The 25932-nt window shown below is 37.7% G+C and overlaps 1 protein-coding gene, 1 long non-coding RNA gene and 1 pseudogene across 2 annotated transcripts; 2 read left to right on the top strand and 1 right to left on the bottom strand.

Moving 5' to 3' along the window:
* Positions 1-25932, bottom strand: part of LOC140954346 (uncharacterized) — a 37630-nt pseudogene extending 11698 nt beyond the window's left edge.
* On the top strand, positions 17389-20256 carry LOC118029626 (uncharacterized). Its single transcript, XM_073403574.1, has one exon. It carries the CDS (start codon positions 17524-17526, stop codon positions 20254-20256), a length of 2733 nt encoding a protein of 910 aa, XP_073259675.1. The 5' UTR covers positions 17389-17523.
* On the top strand, positions 22878-24713 carry LOC140956210 (uncharacterized). The gene is made up of 3 exons (XR_012171338.1): positions 22878-22986; positions 23904-23985; positions 24579-24713. It is a non-coding gene; the product is annotated as an uncharacterized lncRNA (long non-coding RNA).

A 25932-nucleotide genomic window follows, 5' to 3' on the forward strand; every position in this document is an offset into this window, starting at 1 on the left:
ACAAAAGGAAAATGATTTCATTATCTTGGGCGACCTGCCCACACACTCACACTGATCTATTTTCATGGGCGACCTGCCCACACATACTCACTCTAGTCTATTTTCACGGGCGACCGACCCACACATACTCACCCTAGTCTATTTTCACGGGTGACCGACCCACACTCTCCCAATAGTCTATTTTCACGGGCGACCTGCCCACACATTGGGTTTACCTGAGATCTCATCTGGCGACCTCATTCAACTGGAACGAAAATATTGCGTAACTCGGTTAACCTGAAATCCCATCTGGCGATTCCCTTTAACCAAAGCTACATGAGATCCCATCTGGCGACCTCATTCAACTGGAACTAAACTGTGTAACTCGGTTAACCTGAAATCCCATCTGGCGATTCCCTTTAACCAAAGCTACATGAGATCCCATCTGGCGACCTCATTTAACCAAAACAAAAGAATGTGTAAAAAATGGTCTCATTGTACGGGTGACTAACCCTAGAAAAAAGCCGGTCTCATTGTACGGGTGACGAACCCTAGAAAAAAGCTGGTCTCATTGTACGGGTGACGAACCCTAGTGCTGCTGGTCTCATTGTACGGGTGACGAACCCTAGTGCTGTGCTGGTCTCATTGTACGGGTGACGAACCCTAGAAAAATGGTGGTCTCATTGTACGGGTGACGAACCCTAGAAAGATGCTGGTCTCATTGTACGGGTGACGAACCCTAGAAAAATGGTGGTCTCATTGTACGGGTGACGAACCCTAGAAAGATGCTGGTCTCATTGTACGGGTGACGAACCCTAGAAAAATGGTGGTCTCATTGTACGGGTGACGAACCCTAGAAAGATGCTGGTCTCATTGTACGGGTGACGAACCCTAGAAAAATGCTGTGAAGTGCGGTCTCATTGTAATGGGTGACCTACCCACGTGGAAAAAATATGAAGTGTGGTCTCATTGTAATGGGTGACCTACCCAGATGGAAAAAATATGATGAAGTGGTCTCGTTGTGATGGGCGACCTACCCAAATAGAAAGAATATGAAATGCGATCTCATTGTAATGGGTGACCTACCCAGATGGAAAAAATGTGGAAAACTGCGGTCTCATTGTCATGGGTGACCTACCCGGATGGAAAAAAATATGATGAACGGTCTTATTATGATGGGCGACCTACCCAGATGGAAAAAATGTGATATGACAAGTGTGAAAAATAGGACTTACCTGGCGAAGTCCTGAGGGGATGACAGAAGAAGGGCTGGAAAACTTGGTGCTTCTTGATAAGTCCCGATCATAGGATTTGAAAACTCGGTGTTTCCTGACTGCAAGGGTTGAAAACTCGAGGCTTCCCGATTGCAAGGTTGATCTTTTCATTTCTTTGGGATTTTCCTAATAGTAGGGTTCATCCCATCGTCCTTTTATTCCATGATCAAAACCGATTCTTTATTATCATCACCACCATGCTTCTTTCTTTTTCCACCATCTTGCTGGATCTCCTTAAGGATTTTCCTGTAACAATTCAAAAATATGTGCAAAATTTTTTTTTTTTTTTTTTTTTTAGGTTAGATGATATGCATGCATCCTTACCTGATTTGAAATATAGGTCCCCCCCTCTTTGATGCTCCATCGTCATAGGGTGCCTTTGTTTTCATTCCAAAGCTTTCCTTGCTCTTTCGATGCATTGGCTCATTCATGTGCAAGCCATCCACTCAGCTGTAAATGTAGTGCCCAACCCGGGCTGTCTTCGACAATTACTGCTTGCATCGTTCATCAAGCTTGACCCTGCCCCCAAGTGTGGTACTGCTTGATTCATCATGAAGGATTTTCTCCTGGCTTCTTCTGAGAATTATCCTCTGATTGATTGTGTGCATCATGCCAATACCCATCAAAATTGTTAATCAGTCATGAACTTGCCTCTATTTGAAACAGTACTCTTCAAGTACATGTTATCATCAGCCTTCTTGGAACTCATTCAGTCATCCAATCATGCATCCCATAGCTTGCAGTACAAAGGCTCATGGTTGTATGCTCAGTGCTCTTCTCATGGACTCCTTTCAACTCTTCTAATCAGATTGTGAAAAGAAATGCCTCGGCCTCATCAATGATGCTACTTCTATCACCCATACTCATGCGGTGAAGTGCTCATCTGGCTTAAAACAAATTGTCCCACACAGTCAGTCTTCGGGGTGGGTGCCTTTCTGACATTCATTCAATGCAGTTGCGTGGTAACGTCTGTCGATAACCATGTTTCAAAGGATGACAATATGAGATTGTCCTTCAAGTGCAGCATTGTTCCACAGTCAGTCTTGGTGGTGTGCATATGTTCGATGTTCATTCAAATGCACTCACCCGATAACATCTGTCAGGAGTCATAGCCATGTTTCAGAGGGTTACCCAAGATGAAGATATGAAAATATCCTTCAAGTGCAGTGTTGCTCATCAATTGTTGCTGAAGTTCACTAAATCATGGATTGTCTTTGAACAACATTGCCCCTAGTTGATCTGAACATGCTCATTCTTCTGTTTACAACCAAATGGCTTTTGTGAATGCCAGGAATGACTTTGATGGACTTTGATGACTCATCATGTGATTCTTTCTTTGCCCCCAGTTGATCTGGATACTGTTTGTTTTCCTTCTTAAGGTCCACTGTATTGCCCCCAGCTGCTCAACTTTTCAAGGAGTGTCGAGGACTTCAATGTCATTTCTATCAACGATTTTGCATACTCAATCAATGTTCTTCTGTGTTTGATAATCTTCCTTGTTCTGGAATCAACTCTCATATTTCAAAGATCATGTCTATTCAAAGTCTAGTTTGTTGAAATGAAATCAGAGATGTCCCTTTTTTGGAAATCTTTTGAAAATCAAGCTTTTTGATCAAAGACCCAACACACGTTATTCGAAATACACAGTCCTTTGATTGTCTTGTATTTTGAAAACAGAAATCGACCCGTTGTAGGATTAAAATGGCTTTTTCCATGGTTCTTTGTATCAATTTGAATCCTTGATATTGGGTATATCATTTGATGGTCTGTGATGAGGTGACATTTTTGTGAATTTCAAAAACAAGATGCTCAGGCTTTATCAAGAAAAGTTGTTTCTTTTCTTAGCATTTATTTTATCAGCATGCATAATAACCAGTAGCTTAATTCATGAAGTCACGACCCTTATGGAAAAGCTCTTTAAGTTTTGAGAGCGCCATTTATCGGTTCAAATTTCTTACTTGATTAAAAAGGGCTTTTAAAAGCACGTAATGCAGGCTATGGTTCATGGCTATGAAAGAAAGGAATTTCACAGGCTCAAAAGGTGTTTGAGGGTTTCAAAGACCTAGGATCAACATCAACTATTCATCAACTCTTTTCTATTGTTGTCTTTGTAGAGGAAACGACATATAACCTTGTTAACCTCAAAGTTTAGACTTTTCTTAACATAAGTCATAACGCAAATCCACATTTCCTTGATGAATAACGAACCTTAATCATCTGATAACATCAGAGGCTTTATAATGGACACCAAAAGTCACGTTTATAGCTTAGTCTTTTTTTCTGGTATTGACTTTTGTTGTGTCCTTGATTGAAATTGCCTTTGCTTTTCATAGACATGATAGGCGTTTTCTTTCCTTTATCTTCGACTTGTCTTTAAGTGAAGGTAATTTCAACTTCTTCTCCGTTTTTTTTTTTCATTTTTTTTTTCATCATAGCCTTCCTCAAAACTTTCTTATATGCCCCCAGTCTATGTGTCTTCTTATAGCTCTCTTTCAATCATTGGACTTTTGTTCTAAGCCTTCCTCTTTATCCATTAATTATATCAATGTCTCCAACATATCTCTCATCTGCCCCCAGTATGGGGTGTGATCCTAGTCAGGGTTTTCATGAAAAGAATATTCTATTCAGCTCAAAATGGGACTACAAGGGATATAACCTTTAGAAAGTGAAGGGATATCAAAGATGGCCTTTTCTCACTTCAAGCAAGGTCAGTTAGAACTGATAAATTTTGACCTCATCCAATGAATGATTTGGACTTGTAAGAGTCATGATTCACGAGTCCATAACTATTGAATCCACTATATGTCATTATGCATACTGCTAAAACTTAGCTATATGATGTGTGGTTCAGTTTCAAAAGGTATGAGTTCAAAATTGTTTGGTCACGTCATGTCATTTCAACAAGAATCGAGTCATTTCTGCAATCAAAACACTTTTAATCTTCAGGATTGATTATCCTTTATCGCATGTTGGAGTTTGATCAAAATATTTTATCAAAATAAAATGTTAAACATCTGTTGATTTCAAAACAACAAAGAGACAAAGCAAGACATATTTCGTTGAAGGATGAGATGTGATCCCAAAACAAAATGCAGAATTCCAAAACAATATGATTGACTGTTCATCACCATTCTTGAATCAGCTTTTCTGGCAATATTTGCGTTTTGCCAAGCACTTTCGATCAACATGTCATTCTGAAGATGTTCGGGGGACAATATAGCCAATGACACCCTTCTTCACCGACTCCACTTGTCTCTTGCTCACCAACTTTCAGACTCAATTCTTGCAATTCTTGAAACTGTTCACTTGAAATGGTTGAGGACCCCACCATGACATCACATCTCTTTTCTGGATTATACCAACTAGAAATTGGTGGTTGCATGGGATTTGTCGGAGTCAAGCAAAATTCTGGAATCTGGCAGATGCTGGTCGACAAACTTAAACGGCAGAGGAATGTCCCATCTTGGCAAATACATTTGAGCAATTGATGCTACCGTGAGACCTGGCTATACCCCACAATTAAGGGTTCACACCGTCGAAGTCATCTCTTGATTCACCTCTCATCATTGTTCTAGAATCCTTGACAGAACCATCAATCTTTTCTCTCTTCATAGCTTGTTCAATTCTTCGGCAAATCCTCACAACATCATTTCAATCTTCCAATGTTGTTGTGGTTGGTTGCGGATTGTTAGAAAACTTTCCAACAGCTTGGTAACCTTGGCAGCGCCCAGAAACTTGTATTATCGCCACTACCGACGTGTGGAATCACTCATTGTCACTATTGGAAGAGCACCTGATGAATCTGAATCTCCATTATTTCTTCTTCGATTTCTCTCGAACGGTGCAGCAAACAAACACCTATAGAGGAAGTCCTGCTCTGTTGAAGTTTCAGTATTCTTCATGTTTTTCAGTCTAGGCATGTCTCCTCTCTACTTTTGCGTTTTAGTATTGACACTGTTTAGAGGAAAATCATAGATGATCTGAGACTACTGTGTTCTTTCTTGGATTTCCCACTTGCGGATCCACAAACAGAGTCCTGCCGAGAGAGCTCTGCTACGATGAAGTTTGATGTCTGCTCATATTTTTCGGACAAGGTCTGGCTCTTCAACCTACTAAGAGGTTTTCGTGCTGAAACTGATGAGAGAAATATTTGCAACTTATAAATCCCCTCTTGCATTCCCAATTTGCACAGCCATAAATGGATTTTTGTAGAGAGAGCTCTGCCTCATTAAAGTTTAGTGTTTAATCATGGTTTATCAGACCATCTTGTGCTGCTGAGCTGGAATTGAGCTCATAATCAGGGTAACTTCAAAGCAGGCTAATGCACCATGTACAGGAGGCTAGTAGTCGTTTGGTTCCATTAGATGACAGGAATCAAAGTTGTCATTAGTTGATGACTGAAGGCATTGTTGTTGTTGTTCATGACTGAAAAGGAGAGATACATCTTCAAATGAACGTGGACAGCAGTGTTCCCACAGAAGACTGTACAGTCATTCTCTTTCCATTTGATGCTCAACACTTGTTCAAGCAAATCTGAGTCTAGCTACTTCATCTTTGATGCTCCCAACCTCAATCTGGTAATGAGCCTCTATCTGACATCTTTCTTTGCTCCCATCATCTTTTTTTAATCACGTGCAGCACAGCTTGTGCGGAGGACCTACCTTTCAACCCGGTACATGCATGATAAATGTATGAATATGTAATCTATATGATGAACTCGCCCTTCGAGGGGTGACAATATGATCGTAACTCTTGTATGATGGAACAAGAATCATGATTTTTGCCCAAACTCTCCAATGAAAATTTTCAGAGTGACGGCCAATGCTTCAAGAAGGGTTTGCTCGGATGCAAAACAAATATTTATGGAGCATACATCCTACAGGCATGTTCTATTCATTTTACGTGAGACAGGGTAGGTTTGCTACTTGGTCTCTACAAGGGGTCTCTTGTTGTCCCAGTGATTGCCCTCGTAAAGGCAATATAGGGGCCCAGCAGGTAATTGGTTGGCACGTGTCCAACTATTACCAGTCTAAGCACTCAACGAAGAGTTGGGGTTTACACAAACTTCAACCTTGACTCAAGTCATAAGGTAAGCTGCTAGTCCCCCACCTAACTTAAAGCAGGTGTGTGCTTAACAAAAATTAAAACTTGTGATGCATGAGAGAATTATATACAATGCATGAATAAAACACAAATAAAATAAAACAAAGTACAAAAAAAAAAAAAAAAAAAAAAGCTTAAACACATCAAAACACAAAGCTTAGTCCGATAAAGTTGAAAACAATACCTTCCCCAGCTTATCTCAGGTAGGGTGTGTTAGGGGTGCTAATACCTTCCCTAACCACAATCAGTCCCTTACCCATGATCTCTGACAAGACCAGTACATCAGGTTTCCTAGTAGCTCTCAATAAATTACTAGGTGGCGACTCCCACGCACAACCTGAGATAAGCTGCTTCGTGTTCTGATGTGATTTGAAAATTTAAAATATTAATTAAATTCTTAGGCTTGAATAAATCAGTTATTAAATCTCCGAATATATGTAGAAACTTGTCCTCATATTTTCATGGAAAATACAACTTGATTTTATTTGTCCTTGAGATATTTAACCATATTTAAATTAACAAATAATTCTTTTTGTCTTTTTTTAATTTTTATAATTCAATAACATATAATAAAAAATACAAACACACACATTCATATTTCACTATTTTATTTTTTTTGTTTCTTTTCTTTTCTTTTCTTGTCTTTTCTTTCCATAATACAAATACAAATACAAATTCAAAACTAAATAAGAAATTACATCAAACAAAAATTACATTAAAATTACAATAACAGCCCTAAAACAATATGGAATTCACAGGAACACCTTTTGCACCACTGAAACAGTGCTGGGAGCATTTTCAGGGCAACTGAACGCTGGTGGCGCGTCTTCCCACGCGCCACCGTCACTGGCGGCGCGTGGGTTCACGCGCCGCCAAGAAATCTGGGCAGCGTGAGGGGCTGTAATGGCTTCCTCTCCTCTCCCTTTCTCTCGCCGGCGGTGACCTGCAATAACAGAAAATGCACAACACAGTCGATTTTAGTTTTTTAGATCTGTTCAAGTTCTCTTCAGATCTGTCCCGTGCGGGTCTTTTGAATCTGCCTCGCTGCAGATCGGTCATCTCCTTCCTCTCCTCCGTTTCAGGTGGCCAGCAGTGAAGAGGGAAACGACTGAGAAGGGGGCGTTGCCGCTGGGACTGTTCGGCCGCTGCTGTGGTCGTCGCTGGGTTCTTCAGTTGCGGGGAGATCGGGTGCTGCTGTGGAGGAGCTGCTGCTGTTGGAGGATGGCGTTGATGGTCCGGAGGAGGAGGTGACGCTGCTGAGAGGGGGGAGGGTCTGGTGCTGGTCGGCCGAAGAAGGGCTGCTGCTAACCGGTTGAAGGAGAAACGGCTGAGAGGAGAGGATTTGTGGGAATCGGGAAGGTCCCTCTGATTTTCAAATGAAAATAGAGGCGTGGCCGAGAGAGGGGTGAGGGAGACAGTGAGGGAAGGGGGTGGTCCGGTGCTGATGAGAGGAAGATCGGCGTTGTGGGTGGTGCTGGTTTGGGGAAGAAAAAAAAAATGAAAATGGTGAGGGGGCTGTGCGGTTTTGGAGGAGAAGGGAGCTATGGCTGTGGGGGTTTTCTGAAAAATGGAGGTCCAGTGATACCAAGAAAAACTAGCTAGGCATAGATCAGGGGTAGAAGTCTCCAAGAACAGTTGTCATCAGACGAGACACAAAGGGAGTTATAATTAGAGCACAAATTGCACGCACGTAGACTTGCTGGAAAAATGTCAATTTTTGAAATTAATATTGCCGTGTTTCCACATTCTTGCATAGTCAACAAAGGGACCTAGCTACTTGTGTGGAAATATTTGCAATTGAATAATTCAACCTGCAGTTCTATATTCAGAACCACTTACTGGTTGCGAAGACTTGGAGGTCAAGGAGGGAAAGGACAGACCAAATGAAGATTCAGTTGCAGATATTTTCTGGACCATTGCCTATTGCTTTCTGACCTTGATATAAAATTGACACTTCACGAGAGTCCCAATTTTACTGCAAGATCGGTTAGTACACTACAACAGCTAAGCACTGCACTCCAGATTTTTCTTTGTACGAACACAAAAAAAACAAAACGAAGGTAGATGTTGTATGTAACCGCAGATTTATCCAGCAAAAATCTGGATAATAGCATTATTGTCTTTTGTTGGCATGGAGTCTTATAGAAGACGAGGACGAGTGGTAGAAGTCCCCAGCAACGTACACTTCCCATAAGACGAGCTGCAGAGGAAGAGCACAAACTGTATCTATTAATTAGCAAGTAAACATATAAATTGCTATTTTCTGAGAAACATATAAGTTGTTTAACCCTTCAAGTAAACAGTCCCCTGTTCTTGTTAATAATAGCAATAATAATCTACAGTACATGAACTGTATCTGTTAGCACAAAGACTAGCTGCAAATGTCAATTTTGGAAATTAGTACTGCCGTGTTTCCAACGCTCACTCTTGTGTGGAATTATTTGCAAGTGAACCTTCAGTTCCATGAAGAGTGGACAGATCACAAAATGCAGACTTGTTCTCCCTTGTTGATGCTGAAAATAAGAGAAAGACCTTTTAATTAGGAGGACTAATCCCAGAGTATCTTGAGGGCAAGAACCTTCAAACTCCATTAATTCTCCATTGATTGTCAGTACTTTTCTAGCAACTGTTCAATAAAGCTATTGCCAGAACGTGTTGACTGTAGACTGGATTGAAGTGGACATAAGAAGGTGAGGATGACTCTTTAACTCTGCAGCATCCCCACTTGCTTCAGCTGTGAGTAAACTACGATCGTAAATTATTAACAAGTTTTTTCTTCCGATGTTTTCTTGGAAATTACATTCTCAAAGTAATATTATTTCAATAAATTTGAATTATCAAAATAGAATACTCCATGTTATATTAAAGATAAAGGATAACATAGAGTATTTGTCGCACCCCAAAAAAAAAAATCCTGGCGCGCGGCATCGGCTGACGATTTTTCTCGTTGTAGCGTTTGCTTTGAATTTGTTCGTGGGAGTCGCCACCTAGTAATTTATTGAGGGCTACTAGGAAACCTGATGTACTGGTCTTGTCAGAGATCATGGGTAAGGGACTGATTGTGGTTAGGGAAGGTATTAGCACCCCTAACACACCCTACCTGAGATAAGCTGCTTCGTGTTCTGATGTGATTTGAAAATTTAAAATATTAATTAAATTCTTAGGCTTGAATAAATCAGTTATTAAATCCCCGAATATATGTAGAAACTTGTCCTCATATTTTCATGGAAAATACAACTTGATTTTATTTGTCCTTGAGATATTTAACCATATTTAAATTAACAAATAATTCTTTTTGTCTTTTTTTAATTTTTATAATTCAATAACATATAATAAAAAATACAAACACACACATTCATATTTCACTATTTTATTTTTTTGTTTCTTTTCTTTTCTTTTTCTTTTCTTGTCTTTTCTTTCCATAATACAAATACAAATACAAATTCAAAACTAAATAAGAAATTACATCAAACAAAAATTACATTAAAATTACAATAACAGCCCTAAAACAATATGGAATTCACAGGAACACCTTTTGCACCACTGAAAACAGTGCTGGGAGCATTTTCAGGGCAACTGAACGCTGGTGGCGCGTCTTCCCACGCGCCACCGTCACTGGCGGCGCGTGGGTTCACGCGCCGCCATGAAATCTGGGCAGCGTGAGGGGCTGTAATGGCTTCCTCTCCTCTCCCTTTCTCTCGCCGGCGGTGACCTGCAATAACAGAAAATGCACAACACAGTCGATTTTAGTTTTTTAGATCTGTTCAAGTTCTCTTCAGATCTGTCCCGTGCGGGTCTTTTGAATCTGCCTCGCTGCAGATCGGTCATCTCCTTCCTCTCCTCCGTTTCAGGTGGCCAGCAGTGAAGAGGGAAACGACTGAGAAGGGGGCGTTGCCGCTGGGACTGTTCGGCCGCTGCTGTGGTCGTCGCTGGGTTCTTCAGTTGCGGGGAGATCGGGTGCTGCTGTGGAGGAGCTGCTGCTGTTGGAGGATGGCGTTGATGGTCCGGAGGAGGAGGTGACGCTGCTGAGAGGGGGGAGGGTCTGGTGCTGGTCGGCCGAAGAAGGGCTGCTGCTAACCGGTTGAAGGAGAAACGGCTGAGAGGAGAGGATTTGTGGGAATCGGGAAGGTCCCTCTGATTTTCAAATGAAAATAGAGGCGTGGCCGAGAGAGGGGTGAGGGAGACAGTGAGGGAAGGGGGTGGTCCGGTGCTGATGAGAGGAAGATCGGCGTTGTGGGTGGTGCTGGTTTGGGGAAGAAAAAAAAAATGAAAATGGTGAGGGGGCTGTGCGGTTTTGGAGGAGAAGGGAGCTATGGCTGTGGGGGTTTTCTGAAAAATGGAGGTCCAGTGGGGGAGAAGGAGAAAATCTCAAAGGAGCTGGGGATCGTGGGTCTCTGCCCACTGCTCTCGGGACCCGACGAAAATGGCTTCCCCCCCCTCTTGCAAAGCTGGGAATGAGAAGAAATATGGGTTTTTTTTTCATTATGAGAAGGGCCAACATGTCGGCGGGAAACAAGGAAAAGAAGACCATGGGTGGGGGCTAAGTAATTAATTTTTAGCCGAAAGAGAGGGATTAAATAATAGTATTGGGCCAGGGGCAACGGCTAATTTCGGGTGAAGAGAAAAAAATTCTTAGGTTGCCCCTCCTTCCAAAATTCAAAATTCCCTTAGGCAAAAATATTGTTTCGGACTCAAAATTGGTCCCTTAATTTTCTTTTTTCTTTTTTTTGTAAAATTTGATTTTTCTTGTTTTTTTGTATTTTTTGAAAACGAGCAATATCGACGTCGACTCAAATACGGAAAATCAATTATTTTAAAAATGACGCGTGAAAAGTCGAACGCGTTTGAAAATCCTTTGAAAAATTAAATTCTTTTTAGACGACGTTGAAAATGCTAAAATGACGAAAATATATTAAAAAACATATTTTTTGGATTTTCTTTGTTTTTCTCTATTTTTGGATTTTTTTGAAAATATATAAAAAACATGGGTCAAAAATTGGGTAGCAACAGTATTAACAAAACTTATAATATTTTGATGTAAGATTAGACATGAATAGAATTCCACTTTGTATATATTGAGTCTTTAGTAATTAATAAATAAAGATTTGCTGATTTTTCCTTGAGAAAATTGGATTTAGTATCTTGTCAGACCTATATACTCTTGAATCTAGCATGCATCTAAGTAAAAAAGAAATTGGATTTGGCATCGCTCAAGAGTTTCATGGGTTTGACTTCCTTGATCTGAAAGAAGATTGATTCTCCCTTGTTGGAAATTATAAAATCATTTATGTCAGTTTAGAAAAAGGGCTTCGTCAAGGAGACCCTCTTTCTCCTTTTCTCTTCAACATTGCGGTGCAGGGGTTGAGCTGCATGCTACAACGAGGGTGTGATCTGGGGCTGATTGAGGGAGTGAGCATCGGGCAGGCTGGTTTTCATTTATCTCATCTACAGTTTGCAGACGACACACTCATTTTTAGTTCAGCCTCCTTAGAAAGCATGCAGAATGTTAAGCGCATACTATTGTGCTTTGAGCTCATGTCAGGCTTGAAAGTTAACTTCTCCAAAAGCAGTATCTTTGGTGTGGGTATAGAAGATCACGTGTGTGATTACACTGCACAGACACTAAGATGTAAGCAAGGGCACCTCCCTTTCAAATATCTTGGCCTCCCCATTGGTGCAAATTCCTGCAGACTTCTGATGTGGAATCCTATCATTCAAAATATCAGCTCTAGGTTGGTTGCATGGAAAGGGAAGCTCTTATCGATAGGGGGAAGGTTATGCTTAATTAAATCAGTTCTTAGCAACTTGCCAATTTACTTTCTCTCTCTGTTCCCTATGCCTGTGGCGGTATCAACAGCAATTGAAAAGAAGTTTAGATGCTTTTTTGTGGTCCGGAAAAGAGGAAGGCAAGTCTATATGCAATGTTGGCTGGCCAACTGTGTCGATGCCAAAGAGTGCTGGTGGACTTGGCATTGGATCTCTGCAAAACAAAAATAAAGCTCTACTATTCAAATGGCTATGGAGGTATGGCTCTGAGGAGTCGAGCATGTGGAAGGATGTGATTACAAGCATTTACAATCCTAAATACCACAGTCTTATACCGCAGGATCATATCACAGGTGCTGGAAGCACATGGTCTCGGCTTGTTAATTACTGTGGCAAAGATTCTAGATTGCGGAATATTGTGACTAATAACACTGTGATGCTAGTTGGCAATGGAAAATGGATTAAGTTTTGGCTTGATGACTGGACAGGCAATGGCAGATTGGCAGAGAAGTTCCCTACTCTATTTCAGTTGTCCAATGATAAAGACGCCAGCCTAGAAAAGATGGGAATGTGGGATGGTCATGCATGGTGCTGGGTTTTCTCCTGGATCAGAGATTTGAGAGGCCGGAATACTGGACTTCTTACTCAAATGTACGCTATTCTGTCAAGAATGCAACTGGACAAAGAAGCAGAGGATCGGCTTGTCTGGAAAGCCAATAACACAGGAAGATACTCGGTTAAATCTCTATGTGGGCTTTTATCTCCTAGTTCTCCATTGAACACTGTCTTCTCCTTTAAGGGGATTTGGAGAGGTCTCGTCCCACCTAAAGTAGAGGTTTTTTTGCTGGATGGCCATCATCAACAAAATCAACACCCGCAGCATGTTAGTTAAAAGAGGCATACTGGATATCTCAGCTGCAATCTGTCCGATCTGCTTGGCTGAGGAAGAAATGGTCGACCACCTTTTTATTCATTGCTACAAGCACTGGCTCATTTGGTCTAAAATCATCAATTGGTGGGGCTTAGCTTGGTGTTGTCCAAGGAACTTGGCAAATCTCTTCTCTCAGTGGGACTCTTTGGTTTATGGCAAATTTCAGAAAAAAGTATGGGGTGATGTTGTTCTTTTCTGCGACATGGTCTATGTGGCTTCTTCGCAATGATGTAATATTTAAGCAGAAGATCCCAGATTATGATACTTTGTTCTTCCTTATTGTTACTCGGCTTTGCTTATGGTTAAAGGCTATTGAACCGGATTTTCCCTACTCCTCCTCAGATTTGCTTCGATCTGCTGAAGGTCTGGTTCGGTGGACTAATTCTCAAAAAGTTGAGGATTGGTATTATGTGGTCTCCCCCTATGACGAATAGATTCAAATGGAATGTTGATGGATCCTCTATCGGAAAACCTGGCCCCTCCGGAATAGGTGGTGTTTTGCGGAATCATCATGGAATACTTTTAGGTATTTTTTCTATGCCGATTGGGATCTTAGACTCTAATGTAGCTGAGCTGAGAGCAGTAGTCAAAGCTATCGAATTGTCAGCCTCTAACTGCTTCTTACATCATAAACATATTATTATCGAATCTGATTCTGCCAATGTCATTAGCTGGATGAATAATTCTTATAATAGGCCTTGGATTCATCATAAACTCTTCTCTTCAGCTCAGAGGCTAGCTTCATGTTTTGATTCAATCACCTACTCTCATTCTTACCGGGAAAGCAATCTCATGGCAGATCATCTCGCTAAACAAGGAGTGCACAGAATATCTGATTTTGTGGCTTGGCTATGACCCTCATAGATAATTTATCGGTACTTTGTTTAATCCAATGCAGATTATGTTGATTGGGGCATTCTTTTGGCTCCTATGCAGGAACCAGATGGTGGAAGGTTTTTATTGAGTTTGTAGGGTTTATGTTAAATAGGTTTGCTAGCTATTTCAGCAAACTTTTTCTCTGTGTAATGATTGCATTGCACAATTTTGCATTACTTAATAATAACAGCTTCTTTCAAAAAAAATCATTTATGTTTTGGGCTCTTTTTTTATTTGTCCATTTTTTTTATTCTTGATCACTTAAATCAATCTCCTTTTCTGGGAGTATTTTAAGATTTATAGAGTTATGAACAGATTGCTGTACAAATCTACGAGTGTGCAAGCAAATTAAAACAATTCTTATGAATTAAAAGAATAACACTCGACTGATTCTCACAACAGCAGCAATATTTGCAAGCAAAATAAAGTAATTCTGATGACTTGTAAGTCATAAATAACTATTAAAAAGTGTAACAAACGTACCCATCAGACGTTTCTTATGGTGTGGAATGCGTGATAAGAAGCAAGAAGGTCTTGGCATAGGCTCCCTAATGTCAAAAAAACAGGGCTCTGTTATTTAAATGGATATGGAGACTTTCTTCTCCGAGCTCTGCTCTATGGAAATCCTTAATTATTAACCTGTACAGACCAGATTTCATAGAAGGGTAGAAGTCCCGAAGAACGTACAATTCCAATCAGACGAGCTGCGAAGGAAGAGCACAGAGTGTACCTATAAGCACATAGACTTGCATGTAGGGGAATTTATCTACTCTCAACAAAAATGTCAGTTTTGGAAGGTAATTAATATGCATAATTGAATATTTCTTTAACCCAATTTGGAACAAAAAGTATCTGAAAAGAAAGTTTAAATTTTTATTACTATTAAGATGTACTATTGATGCATCACCACAACCCTTCCTGCTTAAAGAAACATTCCTTCCTGCTTAAAGAAACATTAACTATTTGACTTGCTGCACATCACTCGCAGATTAAAAAAACCACCACTATAAAAATTCTATTAACTATTTGAAAAGAAACATTCCTTCCTGCTTAAAGAATCATGAGCGGGTCTAAAATCCATATGAATGGCTGTTCTTTTAGCAGATTTTCATAGACTTGCTGCACATCACTCGCATAGACTTGATCTCAACAAAAATGTTAATTTTGGATTAATTAATATTGCCGTGTTTCAAACACCTCTGTTTAGTCATTATTGTCTTTTGTTGGCATGGAGTCTTATAGAAGACGAGCAACGTAGACTTCCCATAAGACGAGCTGCAGAGGAAGAGCACAAACTGTATCTATTAATTAGCACATGTTCATTGCTATTTTCTGAGAACAGCTGCCATCAGACGAGCTACAAAGGAAGTCCTAATTAGAGCATGAACTGTATCAGTTAGCACAACGACTTGCCCCCGTGTTTCCAACGCTCACAGCTCTCCTTGTGTGGAAATAAAAAACAATATTTTCTTGTCTCCCCAACATTTGCCAGAGATTAGATAGATATATAAAAGTGGAAACCGATTTCGTTGCGACACCGCACACGTGCGGCAAATCTTATTGCTAAATACAATTTGGAAAAACATCTCTGAACATTCAAATTAAGCTGTCACCATTTTTAATTTTTTTTAATCTTACTATAAAAATTTCACAATTAACTACCTTATTTATTAACACTTGTGTTAGTGAATTAAAGGACTTCTCCTCGTGTGAAAATATTAGCTGAATGAATTTATTGGTTATTAATCTTGTTGTACAGCTGCGGATTGGACATAAGAAGGTGAAGATGACTTTGTTTATCATTTATTTTTTCAATTATGCATACATAATCCCATAGTTTAAATTATTTATTATTTAGAATAGAAAAAGGAAAAATCAAAGTATATCAATTCAAGGAATGATAAGCAAGAAAAGTATTTTAAAAAAAAACAAAATATTACTAATCAAGATTTGTCAAATAACTATTTAGTTATTTTAATACTAAAAGGATTAATTAATTTAAGAAATATTAGCAACCTCTAAAACACTATTTAATCTATTTAGAAAATTAATATTATTTTTTTTAATATTTTTTATGATTTTAATAAATTAATATTAAAAATTAAAAATAAATTTTAAAAATCATCACATTAATATATTTTTAATTAAAAAACATCGATTTACATTACCAGGCGCGCACTCATTAGGTGCCCCCATTGCTTTGCGTAATTATTACTTTGCCAATAAACAATTTAGTTTACGCAATTTGAAGTCAATTTTATAGAACCTTACATATTTCCATGGGTTTTCCTCTTACGAGAGAGAGAATATTTGAGATTTGAGATTTGCTATAGTGCGGATGTTAGTATGGTGAGCTGGTGCACCTGAAGCTTGTAACCCTCTGGATTACTTCTGGATTGATCATCCAACTATGATTGGCTTGACCTAAAAGTTGATCCGATGGACGTGATGGACATATATTGGCTTCAGTGTGATAAGTACATTGGATTTTTGGTACACCTAGTGATGTGGTAAAATAAAATCGAAGTGCATATTTTTTAAAAAGTTGAGATAAATTTGGGTTTTCATCGAATATGATAAGTCATATCAGATTAGATCCAATCAAGAATCCAGAACAAAAATACTATTAGATACTAAAATACCAAAGTCTTTCTCTCCTTTGAATTTTCCATTAGTAGTTCTACTTTCAACATAAAAAATAAAAAATAATAAAATAACATGCATATTAAATATATATTTAAATTTGCAATTGATATAAAATCAAAAAAACCTAGCATGCATAATAATATTAAAATTAACTATGCTTAAATTAAAACAAGTATATAAATTGAAAGAATGATAAGCAAGAAAATTAATTTTAAAAACAACATATTACTAAATTAAGCAAGTTAGGAAATCAATATTAATTTTTTAAAGTTTATTTTTTTTTAATTTTATCCATTAATATTTTATTATTTTTTTGTATTTGTTTTTTGTGAAATTTTTCTAAGGTTTTGAAAGTGACAAAGATTAACTCACACTTTTTTATTTCGATCTTCATTGAATCTTACTTTTAAAAATAATTTTTTTAATTAAATTAAATTAAATTAATTACATGAGAGGAAGCAAATTTTATTCAAACAAGCTATTGCCAGAACGTGGACATAGTAGGTGAGGATGACTCTTTAACTCTGCAAGCCCACTTGTGGCTTATTAAGAAGTTTTCTTCCGGTTTTGTGGCTTTGAATTTCTTGGAAATTACATTTTAGTGGGCAAAGCAATCTTCTCATAAATCTCATTGCTAAATACAATTTGGAAAAACATCTCTGAACAAAGTCATTGCTTTGCGTAATTATTACTTTGCCAAGTCAATAAGGAATCTTGTTTTAATATACTTTGCCGCGTTTCCATTAATTAATTAATATTGCCGCGTTTCCAACACGCACTCACTCACTCTTGTACTTGAGATTTGATTTCGTCTTTACATGTTTTACACATCCTATGTCAGTCAGTATACAATCTAAGATTAGTTTGTCTATAAATACTACTAAGAATGTCTTTCTTCATTCCTCATCTCTCCCAAATATACTTTGAATCCTGTAAGGCCAGCCAAACATGGGGTTTCCACCTATTTCATCTCTCTCTTTCATTCTGTTTCTCTTCCATTTCCATTCAACTATTTCTTCTTCTCATTTCTGTGCTCCTTACCAAAGCCTTTCTTTGCTCCAATTCAAAGAATCCTTTTCCATTGATAGCTCTGCTTCATGGAATTGCCAGCATCCCAAGACAGAGTCGTGGAAAGAGGGTACAGACTGCTGCTTGTGGGATGGCGTCACCTGTGACATGAAAACCGGGCATGTCACTGGACTGGACCTTGCTTGCAGCATGCTTTATGGCACCCTCCATTCCAATAGCACCCTCTTCTCCCTGCATCATCTTCAAAAGCTCGACCTCTCTGACAATCATTTCAACTTCTCCCATATTTCTTCTCGATTTGGCCAGTTCTCCAATCTGACACTTCTTAACCTAAATTTCTCAGTCTTTGCAGGTCAAGTTCCGTCGGAAATCTCTCACCTCTCCAAATTGGTTTCACTTGATCTCTCTGACAATGATGATATGAGTCTAGAACCAATTTCTTTTGACAAGCTTGTTCGAAACCTAACCAAGCTTAGAGAACTTGATTTGAGTGGGGTAAACATATCACTAGTTGTACCCAGTTCCTTGACGAATCTATCCTCTTCCTTTTTATCTCTTTCCCTTTGGGATTGTGGATTGCAGGGGAAGTTCCCAGGTAACATCTTTCTCCTCCCAAACCTTGAATTACTGGATCTGTCATACAACGAAGGCCTCATTGGCTCTTTTCCTTCATCCAATTTGAGTAATGACCTCTCTCATTTGGGTCTTTCTAATACAAGAATTTCAGTTTATTTAGAAAACGACTTAATCAGTAATCTAAAGTCATTAGAATATATGTCTCTTCGTAATAGTAATATTATAAAGTCAGATCTACCCCTGCTTGATAATCTCACACAACTCACCTCTTTAGACCTCTCAAGGAATAATTTTAGCGGTAAAATCCCATCATCACTTGGTAATCTCACACAACTCACCTCTTTAGACCTCTCAAGAAACAATTTTAGCGGTAACATCCCATCATCACTTGGTAATCTCACACAACTCACCTTTTTAAACCTCTCAGGGAACAATTTTAGCGGTGAGATCCCATCATCACTTGGAAACTTTGTACAACTTCGTTACTTGTATCTCTCTTCCAATAAATTGATAGGTCAAGTTCCAAATTCTTTCGGTAGCCTAGTCAATCTTTCACTTTTAAGTTTATCAAATAATCAACTAACAGGTCCTATCCATTCTCAATTAAATACCCTTTCAAATCTAGAGGGTCTATATTTATCCAATAACTTGTTCAATGGAACAATTCCATCCTTTTTGTTCGCTCTTCCTTCATTACAATATCTTGACCTTCATAACAATAATATTATAGGCTATATAAGTGAACTCCAACACGATTCATTGAGATTCCTTGATTTGAGCATTAACCACTTACGTGGTCCAATCCCAAGTTCAATTTTCAAACAAGAGAACTTGACAACCCTTATTCTTGCATCCAATAGTAATTTGACAGGTGAGATCTCTTCTTCTATTTGCAAGTTGAGATTCCTTCTAGTCCTGGACTTGTCCACCAACAGCTTGAGTGGTTCTGTGCCACAATGTTTGGGGAACTTCAGCAGCATGCTCTCGGTATTGCATCTAGGCATGAACAATCTTCAAGGCATTATCCTTTTAACATTTTCAAAGGATAATAGCTTGGAATATCTCAACCTCAACGGAAATGAATTACAAGGGAAAATACCATCGTCTATCATCAACTGCGCAATGTTGGAAGTTCTTGATCTTGGCAACAATAAGATTGAGGATACATTTCCCTACTTTCTACAAACGCTTCCAGAGCTGCAAATTCTTGTCCTAAAATCGAATAAACTCCAAGGTTTTGTGAAGGGTCCGATTGCATATAATTCCTTCTCTAAATTACGAATTTTTGACATCTCTGGGAACGATTTTAGTGGGCCATTGCCAACTGGGTATTTTAATAGTCTTGAAGCAATGATGACCTCGGATCAAAACATGGTTTACATGATGGAAAACAATTACACCGGCTATGTCTATTCCATAGAAATGACATGGAAAGGTGTAGAAATTGAGTTTACGAAGATCCGAAGTACTATCAGAGTACTTGATTTGTCAAATAACAATTTCACCGGAGAGATTCCAAAAGTGATGGGAAAGCTTAAAGCACTCCAACAGCTCAACCTTTCTCATAATTCCCTTACAGGTCATATCCAATCATCATTCGAAAATTTGACCAATTTGGAATCATTAGATCTATCTTCAAATTTGCTTACCGGAAGGATTCCAACGCAGTTGGGGGGTCTAACATTTCTTGCAATCCTAAACCTTTCACATAACCAACTCGAGGGGCCCATACCAAGTGGAGAGCAGTTCAACACCTTTACTGCAACCTCATTTGAAGGAAACTTGGGTTTATGTGGATTTCAAGTACTAAAAAAATGCTACGATGATGAGGCTCCATCATTGACGCCATCAAGCTTTGATGAAGGAGATTATTCAACATTGTTTGGAGAAGGATTTGGATGGAAAGCTGTGACAATGGGGTATGGATGCGGGTTTGTGTTTGGAGTTGCAACGGGATACGTTGTGTTTAGAACAAAAAAGCCTTCATGGTTTCTTAGGATGGTTGAAGATAAATGGAATCTTCAGAGAAAGGAAACAAAGAAGAATGCTGGCAGATATGGTGCTAGAAGAAACTAAATAATGCAATTGATATTTTCAAGTAAGTTTTGCAAGCATTTGAGTTTTCAAAATTTATGTTCACAGTTTATGTTAGGCTATGTTTTCTTTACTATTTCATTTGATCAGTCTTACCTTTCTAATTGTGCAGTACAAACAAGATATCAAGTGGATCAACAATAGGGTGGCATATTCATGGTATTGGATTTTATTTTATTTTTTTGTATTTTACATAATTCAAGGTTAAATGTACATTACTTCTATGAAAAAGAATCCATGTATGTAACAGGTTTGTGTTAACTATAAAATCATTTATGTTTTGGATTCTTTTTTTTATGTGTCCATTTCCTTATTCTTGATCACTTGAATCAATCTCTATTTCTGGGAGTATTTTGAAAGTTATTGAGTTATGAACAGATTGAAGCAATTCTTGTTAATTTAAAAGAACACTTGACTGACAGATTCTGTTATCACAAAAGCAGCAATATTTGCAAGTAAAATAGAGTAATTCTGGTAACTTGTAAGACATGAATGACTATTAAAAAGTGTGATAAAACCATCTCAACAGGTACAAAAAATGTTATAAAGCATTGTTTATATCTAAAGCAAAAAAGAAAAAGAAAAAAAGCAAGATAGGTTTATACAAGCAATGTTTGATAGGGAAAATATTAAAATAATTTTTTGTAAGATATTGTCACTGAGTCTGGCCAGGCCAGGCCCATGAATAAATCACACTTTCACAAATATTACATAAAACACACACATTGTAGCAAGTCACTGCATAAGAGGACCGCATAAATGCAGAACTGTCAATCTCGTCAATAAATATAAAGGCAGGCTAAAAACAGCAGCAACTGCAACAGCATAAAAGAGAATCAACATCAATCGGATTATAAGAACTTCAATAAGAGCAAAAAAGCAACTACGCAAACTTAGTTAATTACTTCTAAGGCTGTTTCTAGTCAGCACAGAACCAACAAGACTTGAATGGATTCAGTTGCAGAAAAGAATGTAATGACTAATGAGGGATGGTTTCAACACAACGATTTAGATGCAAAATACAGTAATGACGACCTTCACAGATGCAAGAATGTATGCCATTCAATTACTTTTGTTAAATCCCTGATGCAGGATATATAGAAATACCACACAGCAACAAAAATACCAATATTTTGATCATTTTGCAATCTTATTCATTAGAGTAAGATCCATTAGATAAGCAAGCTACAGTGCCCTGTTTTTTAAAGTTAATAGAGCATCCAACAAAATCTTGTTGCTAATAAAGATCTTCAATAAAGACAAGTTAGGAATGTTCAATCTAGTTAAGAATGTTCACAAAGTACTACCTTGCTTCCATTATCAAAGAGGTCCATATAACAATACCCCCTTTTGTGGACCAAGAAGTTTCTCATGTGAGAAGAGCTCAGCTTTCCGCAAATGAAGAATCACCAGTTCATACAAAGCTCGCTGGATAGATTCCAACCCTCCAATTAATTCAAATTCCACATCTATGTGATCAGGATTTCTAACATCACATGCTATGACATCCTGTTCAAAAATAAAAATACTTTATAAGTGATGCATGCAATAATGCTTAACACACATACAATAACATAATTAAAATTGCTAAGAAACTATACCATTCCAGTTTAGACCCACTCCAAATACTTTTGACTAAGGTGTTCGTATAATTAGAAATTTTAGTTTCCAAGAAACAAAAAGCTTCAATATCATTGGAACTAACATACTTTTGCGCAGCCCCTCTTCTACAAAGACTGCCTAAATCTCTATAATTCTATGATAGCATCTGCTTAAGATTAGAACAAAACTCATAAACTGGGCACCAGAGCAAAACTTAAGAGGGAGTCCAACCATTCCTTCTATTTCGTATCAATCTGCCTCCGAATATGTTCAGCAACAAAACCATCATTTGTATCTCTATGAATCCCTAAAACCTTGCCAAGGTGATGTGTAGCTGCCACCTCTCGTGCAGAGCTATAGACTATTGTGGAATCCCACTTCAATTAGTATTAAATTCAAACTCCATTAATTCTCCAATGTTTGTCAGTTTTCTAGCAACGGTTCAATAAAGCTATTGCCAGAACGTGTTGACTGGATTGGATTGAAGTCGACATAAGAAGGTGAGGATGACTCTTTAACTCTGCTGTGAGTAAACTACGAGTGTAAATCATCAAGAAGTTTTCTTCCTATGTATTGAGGATTTTGTGGCTTGAATTTCTTGGAAATTATATTTTAGTGGGCAAAGCAATCTTCGCATAAACCTCATTGCTAAATACAATTTGGAAAAACATCTCTGAACATTCAAATTAAGCTGTCACGATTTTTAAACTGTTATACATTACCGAGCGCACACAAAGAGTATTACTTACTCTCGTACTTGAGATTTGGTCGGTCAGTGACTTCGATTTCGTCAGTATACAATCTAAGTTTGCTTTGTCTATAAATATACTACTAAGTATACAAACAATGTGTAATGTTTTGAATTAATGAGATAAGAAAATACAATAAAGCCCTTAAAGGCTTAAAGTGTAGGAATAAATAAATAAGGGTATTGTAGTAATTGTATAAAATAATAAATATAAATAGAAAAAAAAAAAAAAGGAAAGAGTGATCTGAAAATTTGAAGAACAAACCGTGAGAGAGAGAGGGAGGAAGAAGAAGAAGAAGAAGAAGAGAAAAGAAGGAAAATAAGGGGAAAATGAAGAGATTTGGAGGAAATAAGTTAAAAGGGTAAGATTTATGGTTTAATGTGTATAATATGTTTTAAGTAAGCTTTAATTTGATTTTGATGAATGTTAGGGTTTTGAGAATTTGTGTTTGATTTAAATTGATGAATTAATTTGAAGGTTATAAGGTTAATTGTTGTGGTTAATTGATGATTTAGTTGATTATAGAAGATTGTGATGATTTTGAGTTATAGTTTTGTTTGAATGGTGAAATTTGAGTTAAAAATCTGGGGAGAACAGTGGGGTTTCTGTTAAAATTCTGGATTGGAGGTTGAAGATGACAAAAATTCAATTTGGTCCCTTAATTTCCGAAAATTACAGTTTAGTCCCCGAACTTTGGAAAATTACAAATTGGTCCCTGGAGCATATTCCGAGATTCTGAACAGAATAACATATGAATTATGGGTAGAATTACTGTATAGATAAGATAATTTAACACTTTCAATTTGGTCCTCCAATTTAACAAAAATTACAATTTGACCCTACAAATTTGGTAAAATTCCATAATGGTCCCTGGAGCATAATGATACATCCTGAACAGAATTGAGGATTAATTAAGGTCAGAATTTCAGTATATTCATGGATTTATGACAAATTTCAGTTTGGTCCTCCATTTGACAAAAGTTACAATTTGGCCCTAAAAATATGGAAAAATTCCAGATTAGTCCCTATCTGTAATACTAGCTTTTTCAGATTAGTTTGATGAATAATTAAGGGTTATTTAGTGAATTATTACCAATTTTATTAGTTGTTTTTATTATGGATTAGATTTCGGGAAAACCGTTAGATTTTGGGTTTTTGAGAAAATTAACTAGTTAGTTCAAAAACATATAGGGTTACGGTATACACCCTTAGTTAAGTGTATTAAATAGGTTAAATGTTCTTTCGAGTCGTGTTTGAATATGTCTCATTTGTATTCAGATAATCCTGATATTCTGCCGGCAGGACGTCAGTAGGATTTCCTTCGGTTTCAGCTTGTGAGTGCTGTTTGCTTTTGAGTCAGGTGAGTGGATAATTTTCCATATGCATGAGAAATAGTATAAATATTTGATTTGTTAATATGAATTGAATCATGCTTCTTGATAATATATATGTTGAGTATTATCCTTGTTATGATAAAGCATGATCAATTATTGAATCTGAATTCTTGATATGAACCAACATATATTTTGAATTGACTTCTGAATTGATAGCTCCTCATTTGATTGATGTCATGAGTTGAGCTTTGAGATATGAATATGTTTGTTAGATTATGATTATGAACCTATGATATGTCAGTCAGAATACCCATGCTAACAGGGTAGTGTTAGTCTTTGTGCACATCGTATCTGAACCCTAGTTGGTCGGGGGAGTCACCAACCTGTGTGGACTGATCATCCCACAGTATAGAGCCTCATGCTCATTGCATTTTGATTTTCTGACAAACTTTACCATATAATCTTCTTGTTATGGCATATTTGAGAAACTTTTCTATAAGAACCTAGAGCCATACTTGTATATATATTCCTCATTATTGTATTACCTCGTGTGTGTATATTGAACGTTATCTACTCACTGAGATGTTGAACTCACCCTCTCATTATTTATCCTTTTCAGGCTTATAGCTTGATAGCAGGTCACTTTTGTTGAATCTTCTGAACCTGCTTTTTGGTTGTAATTTGTACATTCCTTTTTGTCAAGTTAGTGGTTCAAAACTATGAATATATATGAACTCTTGTATTAAGACAATCGAATTATGTTATAAAATTAGTTTTGTTGTTACTATTGCGTTGAACAACTCTGATTGAGTTTTGAAGAATAAGTTTGTATGTAAGTTTGGGTTCGCATAGGTATGGAACCTTGGAAGGGAACCTTGCCTATGTGCCGGTCATGAATCCGGGATTCGGGTCATGACACAATGCCTTTCTTTATTCCTCATCTCTCCCAAATATACTACTAAATCCTGAAAGGCCAAACATGGGATTTTCACCACCGTCCCTCTCTTTCATTCTGTTTCTCTTCCATTTCCTTTCAACAATTTCTTCATCTCATTTTTGTGCTCATGACCAAAATCTTTCTTTGCTCCAATTCAAAGAATCCTTTTCCATTAATAGCTCTGCTTCATGGAATTGCCAGCATCCCAAGACAGAGTCGTGGAAAGAGGGTACAGATTGCTGCTTGTGGGATGGGGTGACCTGTGGAATGAAAACCGGTCATGTAACTGGGCTTAACCTTGCTTGGATTCAGGTGCAGAAAAGAATGTAATGAGGGATGGTTTCAACACAAAGATGTAGTTGCAAAATACAGTATGCCATTCAGTTACTTCTGTTATATCCCTGATGCAGGATATATAAAAATACCACACAGCAACAAAAATACCAATATTTTGATCATTTCACAAGCTCATTCATCGGAGTAAGATCCATTAGATAAGCAAGCTACAGTGCCCTGTTTATTAAAGCTAATAAAGCATTCAAAATAATCTTGCTGCTAATAAAGATCTTCAAAAAGGAGAAGTTAGGAATGTTTGATCTTAGTTAAGAATGTTCACAAAGTGAAACTAAATTTCACTCAACATTGTCGGTGGGTGACTATGAATTTTAAACCATCATTGTTTTGCTAATGCAAAACAAAGCTCAAGCACAAGAGAGGCACTTGCTCACCGAGCTTTTGTGCATCGCCGAACCACTTGCTCATCAGATTAGAGATCCTCATATTTATAAAAACAGCTCCAAACTCTCTGATAATAGCTTTTGCAAGCATGGTCTTCCCGGTGCCTAGAGGTCCTTATAACAATACCCCCTTTTGTGGACCAAGAAGTTTCTCATGTGAGAAGAGCTCAGGTTTCCGCAGAGGAAGAATCACCAGTTCATACAAAGCTTGCTTGATAGATTCCAATCGTCCAATTGAAAAATAAAAATATACAAATGCAGCATATTGATAAACCATTAAACCGAGCATAAATTCTAAA

Source organism: Populus alba, chromosome 12, assembly GCF_005239225.2.
Source record: "Populus alba chromosome 12, ASM523922v2, whole genome shotgun sequence".
In the NCBI taxonomy this organism is placed as follows: domain Eukaryota; kingdom Viridiplantae; phylum Streptophyta; class Magnoliopsida; order Malpighiales; family Salicaceae; genus Populus; species Populus alba.

Coding starts and splice junctions, on each gene's coding strand:
- LOC118029626 (XM_073403574.1), top strand. CDS start 17,524: ATGGGGTTTCCACCTATTTCATCTCTCTCTTTCATTCTGTTTCTCTTC.